Source organism: Genypterus blacodes, unplaced genomic scaffold (genome assembly GCF_046128005.1).
Source record: "Genypterus blacodes isolate CSIRO-AG114 ecotype Tasmania unplaced genomic scaffold, CSIRO-AGI_Gbla_v1 ptg000438l_1, whole genome shotgun sequence".
Classification (NCBI taxonomy): Eukaryota; Metazoa; Chordata; class Actinopteri; order Ophidiiformes; family Ophidiidae; genus Genypterus; species Genypterus blacodes.
The window spans coordinates 1,077,140-1,092,042 of record NW_027467208.1 but is presented as its reverse complement, the minus strand read 5'-3'; the positions used below and the strand labels follow the sequence as shown (position 1 = coordinate 1,092,042).

The 14,903-nt window shown below is 46.8% G+C and overlaps 1 protein-coding gene across 1 annotated transcript; it reads left to right on the top strand.

Moving 5' to 3' along the window:
- The first annotated feature begins 264 nt into the window (after positions 1-264).
- Positions 265-4,350, top strand: gdf6b (growth differentiation factor 6b). The gene is made up of 2 exons (XM_076139435.1): positions 265-918; positions 1,820-4,350. Exons 1-2 carry the CDS (start codon positions 573-575, stop codon positions 2,713-2,715), a joined length of 1,242 nt encoding a protein of 413 aa, XP_075995550.1. The 5' UTR covers positions 265-572; the 3' UTR covers positions 2,716-4,350.
- Positions 4,351-14,903: the final 10,553 nt, after the last annotated feature.

Below are 14,903 nucleotides of genomic sequence, written 5' to 3'. Positions count from 1 at the left end.
CCCGCCTTTGTTGTATTGAAATACTCGAATAAGAGTAAACACAGATACTGTCAATGATTCATGTGTCGTGAAGACGCTGTCCATGGTGCTGAAGGACGCTGATTGGCTGCGTCTCCTCACGTTCGCTCTGTCGCCCCCCAGTGTGATATTCTACCCGCACACTAGAGGGCGGTAGAGTCCACATCAATCCTCAGGTTCATGACGCACCGAAGCAGAATTCCCACCGGAGCTCGGATGGAGAGACGCAACGAAAGAGACAAAGCTGAGGGTGAGAGTGAGTTTGTCTCGTCCTCGGAGACGCTTCAGCGCGGGACTCACGAGTTTGACGCGCACATGTGGAGCGGCGATGGCTGCCAGAGGGACAATTAGTTTTACTGCCTTAATTTGCGGTCACCATTTAGGCTTAACGAGAAGAGTACAAGGGGGGCGTGTTCTTACTCCCTTTTTAACTTTGGACCGCCTGTCCTGAGCAGAGTGACTGGCTGTCAGTGGATGCAGAGTCCAGCTTCAGTCGCACCCGTGGTCCACCGGCCACAAACCCCGACCCTGACCCCCGAGAAGAAGAGCAGACGATGGATCTGTGTGTCCTAACTGTCCTCTGCGGGGCTCTTGTGTTTGCGTGGGGGACCTCCTGTGTCCACGCTCTTGCTATTTTACCCCCGTCCGCCCTCAGAAACAGCAAAGTGACGAGGATCTTTGATGGACAACAAGCTTCCAAACACTTCAAGGAGTTTTACGCGCCGCCGTCCGTGGAGAGAAACAATAAAGCAACGTCCAAAGAATTAATAGAGCCTCACGACTACATGATGTCCATTTACAAAACGTTCTCCACGGCGGAGAAACTGGGACTCAACGCGAGTTTCTTTAGATCCTCTAAAGCAGCGAATACTATTGCAAGTTTTGTGGACCATGGACAAGGTAGGCTTATTATTATCATTATTATTATTATTATAGTTATTATTATAGTTATTATTATAACCAGGTGATTAATGACATACTTAAACTAACAATTAGAAAACATGAAAAGACACAATTGCAGTTCCTTATGTTTTCTGATGTCAAAAGGTAAAAATGATGCAAAAGAAATTAAACTAAATCTGCAGTCAAAGTCCTTTTCGCACCTTTGTCATTAAATCCCTTCCAGAATTCGATATTTCCGGTTTTTCTTCAGGATTCTCCATCATTTCTCCAAAGTTTTACTGCAAACACCAAAAGACACACAAAACGCCATTTAGTCAAAGTAAAAATGAGATGTGAGGAAAGGCAACAGGAGTTAGAAGGTCATCTCATTTTGAATTTAAAGAACCAAAAAACACAAATAGGACAAGTAAACAAACGTGTGGAGCACTTGAATAAATGCTATGTTAGTTTATATCTGTGAAGTCTGACTTTGAAATGCTTTTATAAGTCATTCCAGGCAGCAGGGGGCGCTACATCTGAATGCTGTTCTATCCTATAGCCACAGTAAGAATGAAAGAATGATGAGAGCTTAAATCAAAACAGAATCTGTGGCAATACAAGACACTCAGCTGCCAGGGATCCAACAGAGATAATGATGTCAAACGCTCGCGTGTGTGTCCTTGCCTGCACTTCCAATGAATACACACGCTAACTGACTGTAGTGTGAATGCAGGACTTCCCTTATATGTGCTTCATGTGTGCTGACATGAGGGATCTGAATTCTTCCTCCACTTCATATTTGAGACACTTTGTCTCTCAGATTAATTCAGCCAACAAAAGTGTCATTTTTGTGTCCAATTCCATGCACATCATCGCCGTGAGAATGCGTCTGACCCTGCTGCTTTAATGCTTTCCACAGATGACCTCCCACTCTCCCCTCTGAGGAGACAGCAGTATCTGTTCGATGTCTCAACCCTCAGTGAGAAAGCGGAGGTGCTGGGGGCTGAGCTCAGGATATACACCAAAGTGTCTGGGAATTTCAGGATATCGGAAACAGAGCCCGTCGACATCCAGCTCCTCTCGTGCCACGATCAGCAGCTGCTCAACTCCAAAACCTTGGACCTTCAAGATTCCCACAGGCCAAAGTGGGAGGTGTTGGATGTGTGGGAAATATTCAGAGAGTGGCAGCAGCTGACCCACGGGAAACACTTCTGCCTGGAGCTCCGGGCCATGCTGGACAACCCAGAGAGGGAGCTGGACCTGCACCTTCTAGGTCTGCACCGGCACGGGCGGCCCCACCAGAAGAAAGCCATCTTGGTGGTTTTCACCCGGTCCAAGAGGAGGCAGACGCTTTTCAGTGAGAGGAGGGAGGGGAGGGTTCTGCTGGGCCTGGAGAGGAAGGCCAAAGAGAGGAGGCCTCGAAGCAAAACCAGCAGGAGGAGGAGGAGGACGGCCGTGTCCAAAACACGGCACGGGAAGAGACACGGCAAGAAGTCCAAATCAAGGTGCAGCAAGAAGCCGCTGCACGTCAACTTTAGAGATCTGGGCTGGGACGACTGGATCATCGCGCCGCTGGATTACGAAGCGTACCACTGCGAGGGCGTGTGCGACTTCCCTCTGCGCTCCCACCTGGAGCCCACCAACCACGCCATCATCCAGACTCTGATGAACTCCATGAACCCCAGCAACATGCCGCCCAGCTGCTGCGCCCCCTCCAAGCTCAGCCCCATCAGCATCCTCTACATCGACTCAGGAAACAATGTGGTCTACAAGCAGTACGAGGACATGGTGGTGGAGTCGTGCGGGTGTAGGTAGGAGGGACGGGCGCTTTGCTGTCCGCTCCTCCGTCTTCATCCGCGATTCTAAACGGCTTTGTTTCTGAAATCACAACCTCCCTAAAAACAACAATAAACTCAGATGAAGCAAATACACTCTGCCGACGGCTTCCAGAGGTCGTATCCATGGTGATCTGGACTTTCACCCTTCCTCCTTGGTGTTTGTGTCATGTAAGCATGTTCCAAAAAGTGTGTGGGTGTCAAGGGGTTAAAGCAACAACAACATGGAAGTCACCCACAAAACAAATGTGCTATCGCTCTTGATGGGACTTTGGGATGGAAGTGTGAGAAACAGCGCCATCTCGAGTTCAGTCAACAGTTTAGAACACATCCCAGATAAAACAGCACCTGAGGAAAGGAAAGGAAAAATGGAGATTGAGACGATTCAAAGTGAGACTCGGGCCGTTTGACCACATTACATAAAGAGGCTTTCCTCAACTCTGCACCAATGAGGTCATGCATGTTCATTACCTCATGCGTTTCTGTTCAGGGCTGTAGACGTCAGATCAGAAACACAAAATCGGGCCAAACCGCCGACAGAAATGTTTAGGGAGACACTTTGGCCTTTAGATCGCTCTGGTTCAAAATGAGACGTTCACCATTTAAGGTAAGATATTTGCTCTTAAGGTACAAAAATAAAACAATGAGCCAATCCCGTCACTTCAAATGACAATTGGGTGGAAACAACAGATGCACCGCTTACACTTTAGCAAATTGTCCTCTCTGTACTTTACAGCTCCAATCAGGTCAGTGTGTGTGTGTTTGCCAGTGTGCAGATGTTCAGGTTCAGACGTATCTCTGCCCCGTTTAGCAGGATGAACCTCAGCCTATGACTCAGGGAACATTACAGTATTTCAGTGCTGGAGAGAGAGAACGTGAACGGGAGAAGCCCCCCCTCTCTTTCAGATGAAACCCACCAGGACCCTGCAGGGTTTCTCCCCGGCTCGCTCGTTCACGTGGGAGGAGATGCATGCCTTTGTCTGTAATGCACTGATGTTCAAAGTTGCCATGTGTAAATATTTGATATGGAAATAATTTATGTTCTATATGTAAGTTATTGCATTTTTTTTATTGTCCACATTGCTCCCAATTTCCACCTTGCATGAGTCAAACATCTGGATGTGGGAGGGTTCTGTGTTGGTCACAGACCGGGACGTGTTCTCTGTGTTTCTGATGTAAATATGGATAGGAAATAATGATTCACCAAAGAGAAATCATTGTTTGATTCTGGTGGATTTATTTTTTAGGCTTTAGAAACAGATTAGCTAGACGTTTGAGCCTCTTATATTTGGTTTTATATTTTTCATTATTTACTCAAATCTGAAACTAATATATAATGCTGATAGAGACCGACAGGTAGAAATGGAACGCTTAATGTTTTTATTCCCTTATCTGATCTCTTCTATCCGTGCAAAGTAAACTCCCTCACTCACTCACTAAGTTAAGTCAAGTGTTCATCCTCAGTATCCATCTGTAAAGTTGTTTAACCGAATGATTCTGCTACTTTGATATGTAAGAAGTGTAAGATATGTAGAGTGATAAGCAAATTAAAGTCTCATGAACTATGCTTCCTGTTTTGCGACGTCACAGATGCTGATGTTGGCCGGCATCAGAAACCTGTAACTGACACAGGGTGAAATGAACCAAGGCATGATCGGATTGAGGAAGTGGCTCGGTAAAGAATAAGTAAACATGACCAAGAATCCTCTCAACACACAATAAAGTGTAATACCGAGCTCTATTTGGCTTTAATCTGTATGATATTGAAGCTTTATATGTACCTGTCTAACCGAAGAGCCTCAGTTTGATGTTGGTCTTGAGAAACGAAGGCCAGTTCAGCTGCTGAGTGAACGTGTGGATGAAGGTGGATGAGTGATGAAGACGTGAAGCCGCATGGTGTGGAGTGTTCCTGCTCTGACATAAATGGATGAGCAGGATGAGTGACAGTTTGAGGGGTTAAAATAAGGTCAGCAGACAAGTGGGGAGAGCGCCATCTTCCATGGGTGGGCCGTGTGTGTGTGTGTGTGTGTGTGTGTGTGTCAGTCAGAGGCAGCAATAGGACAAACAAATTGGTGTGCAGATGCAATGACTGACCCTCCTTTAGTCTCCAGCCACACTGGGTCCCCCCCGTCCCCGTAGACAATGGCGGTGGAGGAGCTCGACATCAGATTAAGCCTGCCTTTTCCTCACAGGGGGTCAAAGGTCAAGTGGCCCATTGTCTCAGGGGGCTGTGGACATTAAACAACGTACACGTCCCCTTAGAAAAGGGCGGCAATCAAGTCGGAGCGGAGGGGGGAAAGGAATGTGTGTGATGCCCTGGCTGTCAGTGGCCCATACAACAAGGTAAGATATAAAAAAGGGGCGGGGCCGTCTTTCAGCAGCTGCTCTGAACAGCCACGGCGGGACAAAAGGGCCGGAATGTTCCGTCTCCATAGCGGCATATGGAGGCGTTTCTGCGTCGTTTCACTGCGGCAGATTTGCTGTGAGACGGGGAAATGTGTGTCCGGGGAAACAAAGATGGTTTGTAATGGAGAGCAGGATCCCGCTGCTGTCATCGGAGGAAGACAACCGCAGTGTGTTTCTGCTTTTCCCTCTCAGAGTCGGAGCCAAGTGGGAATCCTGCTCGGCCTTTTTTTTGTACACGCCGAGATGTGTGAACAGGACACTTTGGGTGTAAACGTAGAAAAAAAGACGCAAACTAAGAAAGGAAAGGAAGGGAAAATCCTCCTCTCATTTATCTTCAACATCTCACCTCTAAAGGGAAAAGCATCTCTCCAAGTGACAACACGGAAGTATTGACACTATGTAATTCCGACACGTGTCTATTCTTAGCTCTCCGTCAAGGCAAGACTGATGTGTCGCCATCTTGACCTCTTGTGTTTGCGCTGCTAAACCGCCGGCCTGTGTTAGAGGCTGGAGACACACAGTCACATCGCAGCAGGCTCTAAAGTGTGTGTTGTGTTTCACACTGTTTTGAACTCTTTTTTCTACACATTCCTCTGCAGTGAGTGTGTGTCTGCCTCCCAAACCCTCAAGTGTGGGTTCGATCCCAGCTCGGGCCGACATTGGTTACACAGGGAAGCCCTTGATATGGGAATTTGCAGGAATATGAGTCACTTGTGTTTTTGTTATGGTTCCTAATTATAATAAAAAAGTGTAAAATAGCTAGAAACACAACTTTTCAAGATGAATCTAGTAGAGTGAACCCAGAGCTCTTGGGTGTTTGTCCAGGCCTGACACAGGGGAGCGCACGTTGTCACTCAGTGTGCACATATACGCTGCACCGCAATGGAGTAGGATTGCCACTGAATGAAAACGAGAACACAACATACAGTATGTCCATGTTTAGGGTTTTAATGTTGGTGCAACAGAATGTTTAGACAGAGGAAGATTTACTCCATGTATGAAAGTTAATCCTGGTGTTTGTGTTTAGTGAAGCGTTATCAGGGATTCATGGCTCTGAGTCTCACCGTTAAAAGCATCCACATACTCTGAGAGGGATCCACCACATATCTGCAGAGAACACATGCGCACACACACACACACACACACACACACACACACACACACATGAATGCACCGCAAACAAATAAAGCAGAACTAACATTTGCAGCGTTAAGTTGAATACTCTTACTCAGATATGCTTGAAGTCAGGAGCTGCAGTTTGTTTGGGCGATCCGTCCGCTCGTGCTGACTGATACGGCCCGAGCAGAGAGGGATTACACGGCTGAGTGAGGAGGTGAAGAGACGGAGGAGCAGGAGGTCAGAGAAACACTCTCTCATCCAGGGACAGACGTTTGTCCTCTCCGGGTCAGCGCAGATGGCAAACAGCGTCCACTTGAAGGTTACTGGGTGGACGCTCACTTCTGTTTGGCCTCTGTTGCTTTTCTGCCACAGTCGGAAACTGAAACAACTGAACAATTGTCAGTTTACACAGACAACATAATAGTTTCACCACATTGTTTGTATGCAGTTTAAGTGAAAGTCTCCCTTCTGTGTACCTGCTGGTCCTCTGCTGGGCCACAGGGGGCGCCGAGTCCAGAGTCCAGTTCAGTACAGATCACAGGCCGATCACAGGGCCACACACTGAACCTTTGGACACATGAAAGCAAACTGGATGCCATCTACGCCGTCGTGTTCGCTCTATAAGAATGATGTCATAGCTTGTGTTGTCATAGATGCCTGAAGTGGAGAAGTTTAGGATCCCACAGATGATCTATTACTTGTTATATTCCCTAAAGTGATGCATTTGACCCATTTGTGAAATACAGCTTTGGGCTTAAATAAAACATATGAGGGGAAAAATGAATTGGAAAGCTTTGGTGAGCAAAGCCATAACTCTTAACTCTCTGGACTGCAGACTGTAACACTTTAGTGATGAAGGCGCTGCGGCGTTTGCAGTCCATTACAGTGTTTTCTTTGATCCCTTGTACAGAGTTTAGCCGTTTCAACAAACACTGATCAACAATCTTATCAACGCCTGCGGTGTTGTTTTTGTATTTCGTGGTTTAAAGAAAATGTACTGATGGTTTCTGAAGTTCAAAGGAAGAATTAGATTGAACTCGTTAAAACAACACAGACTCATTGTGCAGTGATTCCTCTCATTCCACTCCTTCCCTGGAGATCTTAAATCTGGAAACCCATATCTGTCCTTTTCTGTCTCTTATTTTCCTTCACTCTACTACCCCCCCCCCCCCCATGTTTCTCTCCTTCTCTCTCAGCACACACACTCTGCATACACATGTTGCGTTTCCTCACTTTGAACAAGCTCCTCATAGTTGCGCCCTTTACACAATCCCTTACTTTCCCATCCTTCTCGTCTCCTCCAGGCTCCTGAGTCCTGGGAGTGAAGGTTTCAGCAGAGGGCAGAGGACGCACGGCCACGTTTTCTTTTGACATTTTAAAGACGCACATTATCCAAAACACCTCATAACGGTGAAGGTTTGTGAAGATTGGGGAAATCCTCGATTCCCTTCATATCTCTGCACCTGAGGAGAGAGAGAGAGAGGATGGAGGGAAAGGAGACAGGAATGACAGAGGACAGATAGAAAGAGTGAGAAATGGACAAAAGACGGCAAGTCACGTGCAGGAGAGGAAGGAAGGTGTGTACAGAGGAAGGATGCATGAAAAGAAGACGAGGGAGCAAATCAGAGGAGCTGAGAGGAAGAAGAAGCAATAAAAAAGAGCAATAAAGAGTTAAAACACACACAAATGTAAATGAAATTCCAAAAATTCAGAGAAGCGGCGAAAGAAAAGAGAGGGAGACAGAAAATATAAGACAGATAGAGAGTAAGCATGTATGTGTGTGTGTGTGTGTGTGTGTGTGTGTGTGTGCAGAGCCCCATCAGTCAGCTCTCTGGCAGCAGAACAAACCAGGCAGAGTTATAACGGGTGTTCCCTTCCCCGTTAACCGGGCCGCAGCAGCCTTTTACTGTCACACAGGGATCAAAATGATGAGGACACGCAGAACACGCACATGTTTGCAATAGCTCTCTAATATGAAAGCACCTGGCTCTGATTTGTCTGAGATAGTGTATGTAGCGTGTGCACTTGACATCAGTTTTTATGCGTGGAGAAAGATACTTAAAGGGGGAGAAGACAGAGGGAGGGGGGGAGGGAGGGGAGAGGAGAGGAGAGGAGGAAGGGGGAAGGTTGGGGGGTGGGGGTGTCGGTGGGGGCAACTGTCGCTCACATGGCCCGGGACCGAATGATAATCAGGGCCTGGGCCTTCTTTTGTACATGAGACGCTTTGGTTTTGGGTGACAGCGCTGCGAGTGTTGTTTTACAGTCAGTCTGTGTTGGAAATGCAAACCAGATGGGGTGGGCTGCACGGCAAAATCAGAGGACCCCCGACCCCCCCGGAACCCCCCCACCCCCCCCTAACCCACTGTAATTAAAACTGCCTGCTGAGAGCTCTTTACTACACGCGGGCAGATCACCGATCATCACTGCCCGATCACATCAAAAGGAAATGACACAGGACACAAGGCGAACCATTAGCGACTCGATTTCCCCCCAAAGATCACAGGCATTCATTGGGCGGTTGATTACCTACAGATTGTCTGCTCTTTCTCCACCTTTCCACCCGCAGGGACAGATTGGACACTGAAACACCCCCCCCTTTGCTTCTTTGTGTGTGTGTGTGTGTGTGTGTGTGTGTGTGTGTGTGTGTGTGTGTGTGTGTGTGTGTGTAATCCTTCTTCTGTGGTAAAACTTTGGTTGCTTGGATTAGTTTTGCAATAGAAAGCCCCCCCCCCCCCCCCTCCCTCCCAGCCAGACTGACCCCAGCATGTATTCTCTCATATAGGCGTTCTTTCATCAGTCCTTCTGAAAATATGAAACATGTTCCCGGGGATTTATCTTCATAAAAATCCGATTCTAGCAAAGATAAAACAAAAAAACTGCAGCCCCAGCAGGACTTTGACTCCACGCTTCTGTCAAAGATCATCCTGATGGGCATGCAGGTGGTTGCTGGGCTTTAAATAGGTCGTTACTAGGGTGTTGCTAGGGAGCTGCTATTGTGTTCTGTGTGGTTGTCAGGGCAGTGGTGGTTGGTTCTATTGTTTTCGGGATGGTTGCTGAGGTATTTGGTAGTTGGAGGTTACTGCAGCGTTGCTATGCTGTTGCCATCGTGATCTGTGTGGTTACAAGGAAGGTGTTGGGTGGTGGCTATGGTGTTTGGGGCTGTTCCAAGAGTGTTGGTAGGTTGTTACTATGATGTTCTGCAGGCGGTCAATAAAAACAAATGAGAATTCCAAGAAGTAGTAGATCTGTGTGTACCTGGAAGTATAATCAAATTTGTGAGTAGCGTGTCATCGTAAAGAAACAGCGTGCACAGAGGAAATACAATAAAAGCTTTCAAACACATTTTTCTGTGACAAATCATTCCTCCTGCTACATTAAAGTCTCCTCTACCCCAGAAAGCACAAAACCTATTCAAATAAAGAGCCAGAGTCTCTGTAAAGGTCTCAGTCATGAAGCCTAGGTACATGTCTCCCTCTCCCTCTCCACATGTGCACAGAAGAAACATTCACTGAAAGAGTCGTCGTTTAAGGCGAGAAGCAGCAGTGAAAAGGAAACGATGTGCCAGAGTTTTTGTGAATGTTTTGGAAAGTTGCTTCATTCAATCTGCGGATGGAAAGCGTCTATGCAGAAAAGGAGCGGTGGATCCGTGGCTGCCCGGTGTAACCCCACCTCCTTCATTACTCATTACAGGCACTACATTCACATTCCTCCAGTCTTCTTCTGTGCGAGAATCAAAAGCCATTTAAGGATCCTCTGAGGTGTTGAAGGCCGGACATTTCTGGAGCACCTAACTTAAATCAGTTGCAGGTGCAATCGGCAAGACACCAGCAGTTTCCAACCTCGCCACAATCGCCTCCCTTACAGTAATTTATTCGGCTTAAAGATGTGGGCGAGTGGTATTTGGGTAGGGGGTTGAGTCTTTGGGTCAATAAAAATCAAAAAAGCAGTTATTGGCTTTGAAGCCCTTTGCCGTTTGAGGGAAACCCTAAACCGGGCCGATTGTGGCGAGCCGCTCTGGTTGAGGTCGGAGAGGAAATGCAGTGTGACACTAACAGGCTGAAGGAGGAAGTGTTGATGGACTGAATTAAACAAGGGGGAAAGGGGCTGAGGTGGGGGGAGGGGAGGGGGCGAGGGTGGAGAGGGCCATGACACTAATGTTTTCCATTGACAAGAGGGAAAAGCCCCGCTGCTATGCCACACACACACACACACACACACACTCACACACACACATAAATTCATGCATGTATTCACAGAGCTCCTTCTCTCCGCCCTGGCACCGACGCACTTTCCCATGCATACTTGTGAGAAATATACACAAACAGTTGGTTTAAACTGAAACATGAAGAGTGAAACATCTTTAAAATCAACATTTACTGGATTGCTACAATTCAAAATTTCCAAAAATACTCTGAGAGTCAAACAAATAGCTTTAATTTAATTTATGTCCTTCTGTCATTTGGTTGAACAGATTTCATGCTACTGCAGCTGAGCGACACACACACACACACACACACACACACACACACACACACACACACACACACACACACGCTGTCTGTTGTTAATTACAGCGTTTAATGTAGGAAAAGAAATGTATGGAAACTTCAAAAAGGGAATACTTGACATGTCACGGTTGTAATAGTGGAGCATTGTGCTTTAACTCCGACTGTGTAAACTGTTGGATCTGGGTTTTATCTCGAAGCGGCGAAAACACAGAAGGAGTAATTACAGAGGACGTGCGGACAGGAAAGCTGCCAGATGCTGCACCCAACAGAAGCAGGAATACATTTGAATAAAGATTTTCACTTTCAAAGCCTCTTGTTTTCGCTACGTTGACACCCCCGTTTGTGATCTCTAACACACTTATACGACGTGACATAGAATAACAAAAGCTCTCCCATCATCTAAAGCTAAACGGAGGAATGCAGATCAAAGCAACACAGAGGAGAGAAAAATGAAAATATTCAGTCTTACCAGAACGTTCCTGTATGATCCATCTAATCTAAAACAATAAGAGCGTTTCTATTGATTTAAAGACGAGAAGACAGAATATTAATGAATGTATAACACTTGAAAGAACATTTTGCGCAAAGATATCAGCTTATTTTCTTTTCACATTGTTTCTTTTTTGGCAATTTGATCAAATATTGGCCAAACTAAACCCAAGCCCTGGTGTTGTTTTGAACTCTTCCCCTTCTACTTCATGCATGAATGGGAGGTGTACAGTGTAAACAAGGCACATTCCTGAGTGTTGGCTGTATTTTCTTTACCTATTCTTCCATGAATGACCTCATCACAACTGTGTTTTCACTCGGCAGAATGGCATTGATTGACCAAAGTGCCAGGTTCACTCACAGATCTGCTGCCCCTGTGTGTGTGTGTGTGTGTGTGTGTGTGTGTACGCTGCGGCTTTTATCTGAGTGTGCGCCTCGATGGAAGCTTGTTTTGATCTTCTCAATCTGTAAGCCACTTTTCATATTTGGATTTGTAAGGCACATGGCATGGGAGAGGTCAGCGTTTATGGGCATTAACACCAAAGGCACACAGACCTCCCACAATGCATGGATTCATCGAGATGTGGCAGCTTTACTTCACCGCCTTGATAAAGTTGTCAATCAGCTCCATGTTGGCCCGAGGCTCCTGGGAGTGAAATCAGAAAGCAAAGCATTAACAGAGAATTATAAAAGATCAAATCATTGTTTTATTAAAGCTTTGATCTGGCCTCCTTTTAATCTATCAATCAGTTCTTTCTTACCTCTGTAGTTTGTTACACATTTGTAGAGGCACAGCATGGAAATGTGAGGCAATGAGAAGCTTTTGTCCTCTTACATGCTGATAATCACACTATTAGAGTGTGTTAGCTTTAATTTAATGCTAATGACCTGGAGCAGTGTTTGGAGCCGTATGGAGGTGGGTCCTGATGTTTTTGCGGCTCTGTGCGTAGGAACAAACAAGCGTCACGGCCCCGGTCTGGATCAGAGTGATCTGGTGGCAGGGATCCCCGCTCCCCTCTTTCACCTTTAGGTGTTGATTGCTTTCCGAGCCCTAAGTCTAGATTGAGGGCTTTTCCCATGGAGATTAGACGATCTGGTTTAAAGCAGTTTCAACAGGTCGCTTGCGAGGGGTCAAAGGTCAATTACATAGTAGTGCCTAATGGTAGCAAATAACGTCAATCACCTTAAACGCACCGACGGCTAGACTTGTGCCTGACTTGGAGAATGTGGAGAATCCAGAGGTTAAGCTGGTGCCATGGGGTGGCTGGCCAGACGCGCGCGCGCACGCACGCACACACACACACACACACACACACACACACACACACACACACACACACACACACACACACACACACACACACACACACACACACACACACACACACACACACACACACACACACACACAGGTCTTCAACTTGAAGCTGGCTCAGCCTCTCTCTCTCTCTCTCTCTCTCTCCCCTCTCTCCTCTCTCCTCTCTCTCTCTCTCTCACACACACACACACACACACACACACACACACACACACACACACACACACACACACACACACACACACACACACAGGTCTTCAACTTGAAGCTGGCTCAGCCTCTCTCTCTCTCTCTCTCTCTCTCTCTCTCCCCTCTCTCCTCTCTCCTCTCTCTCTCTCTCTCTCTCTCACACACACACACACACACACACACACACACACACACACACACACACACACACACACACACACACACACACACACACACACACACACACACACACACACACAGAGAGTTCTTCCGACCTGAGGCTGGGCGACCTCACTCATCATCCATACCACCTACATCAATCTAGCTGTGACCTCATTTGATTGGAAAAACAACATACATCTTGTAAAGGCAGAGATGTAATCAGGAATATCTGGACCACCTCCTCCTCCTCCTCCTCCTCCTCCTCCTCCTCCTCTCTCCATCCATGCTGTAATCTGGCACAAACTGCCTCCATTCACATTTACATGATTTGTTTAACAGCGTCCCTAATTGACTCTGTAACCAACGACCCGGCCCGGGGCGCAACAACACATGACGATGCTGCGTAACCACGACAACAGAGATGACTCATACCCACTGTGAACCTCACCTGGACCGCCGTGGTGTCTGTGCCAAACCTGCTTTTTCCACTGTGTCCATTAAGAGTGCATTACCAGAAACCCACCCGTACATGCAGAGGAGGCAGGGGGCATTCTGGTGACATGGCTCAGGTCCACTTGGGCCTGAAGTGTGAAGGTTCCTTAGTCTGACTGTGATCTCATACAGGATAACAATGCCACCATCAATAAGGCACAAAGGATCACAGAAAGCTTCCATGAGTGCGAAGCTGATGTAAACAAAACGCTGCGGCCTTTTCAGTCATCAGATCCCAACCCAACTGATGACTTCTGAGAGATTGAGTCTGACAGGTTAGACAGGTTGTCCTCCACCGCCATCATCAAAACACCAGATGTGTTGGGATGGTGATCCAGAAATCTGCACGATCCATGCCAAGGCACATACATCCCATCGGTGGAAAACCAAAAGAAAGAGTCAGATGAGGCTAAACCTCTGTACAGATGCAGATGTGGGTGTGATTACTTGGTGAGTCTTTTTCAAAGTACACAACGGTTTACATTCTAGTGTTCCAGATCTGAACTGAAAGCACAAAGGGCCAGAACCAGTGCAGCACCATCCTGAACCCTTAGAGTCAGACTTAGCTGAGCCGTAGGAGGAAGTCTGACTGTAGCCTGCAGCTCTACGTTCAGTCAGGATTGGTGGTCCTGATCCAGATGCCATGTTGGAGACGTTTCTGAGCTCAGCTCATTCTCCAGGACTGATAGATCAAACTGCTTATTTCACCTTATGTTGCCTTAAGAAGAACAGTGTGAGATCAGCCTGTGAACTAACAATGGAGTTTCAGTCTCTCCCACTTTGGGTTTGGCTTTTTTTTTTAATCCTCTAATGTGATCCGTCTGTTCTTAAACTCATAGAGAAACGTTTTGTGCCAAACTCTTCAGAGATGATTGGGAATTACATAAGAGAAGGGTCGCACTCATGCTGACAAGTAGAGCTACAGCTACATGCAGACAGAATTATTGTGGCTCAAACATCTCCAGAGTCCGACGTGGCAGGACGGGACCTCACAGACTTTGTTTGCATGTGCGGGGTTTTGTCTCCATGCCTCCCTTGGTGAGAACTCTTCCGCTGGGAACAGCATACAGCAATCAGGCTCGCTTTATGGCAGCCCGTCCGCCATTCAGCGCGGGGGCAAGATTGATGACGCCTGTCCTGACTGAGCGAGACGCTGCTGTCTGACATGGACCGCACACTCATAAACCTCAGTCCATCTGGTCGGGGACAAACAAGGAAAACATGTCCATAAATTCTTAGTTGCTTTAGAAATTTGAATCTTTGAACCGGCAAAGAGGAAGAAATATCAAAACTGAACTTTTTAAGTTTGACCGGTGGAGGTGGAACATTAAACTGAGGTCAGACTCTCACTTCCTGCTCGGGCAAAAATCAATGAATTTGTCTAAACTGCTGAACTTCCTTTTATTCTGCGGTCGACTCGGCCTTTTGACCCACTGACCAGACTACTTACAGTTACTACACACAATGTATTCTCCCACAAATGCG

What these genes read in the sequence shown, in the direction of transcription:
- gdf6b (XM_076139435.1), top strand. Translation starts at nt 573, where the DNA reads ATGGATCTGTGTGTCCTAACTGTCCTCTGCGGGGCTCTTGTGTTTGCG. An exon ending in TTTTGTGGACCATGGACAAG is followed by an intron (nt 919 to 1,819) that starts GTAGGCTTATTA and finishes TGCTTTCCACAG; the next exon opens with ATGACCTCCCACTCTCCCCT.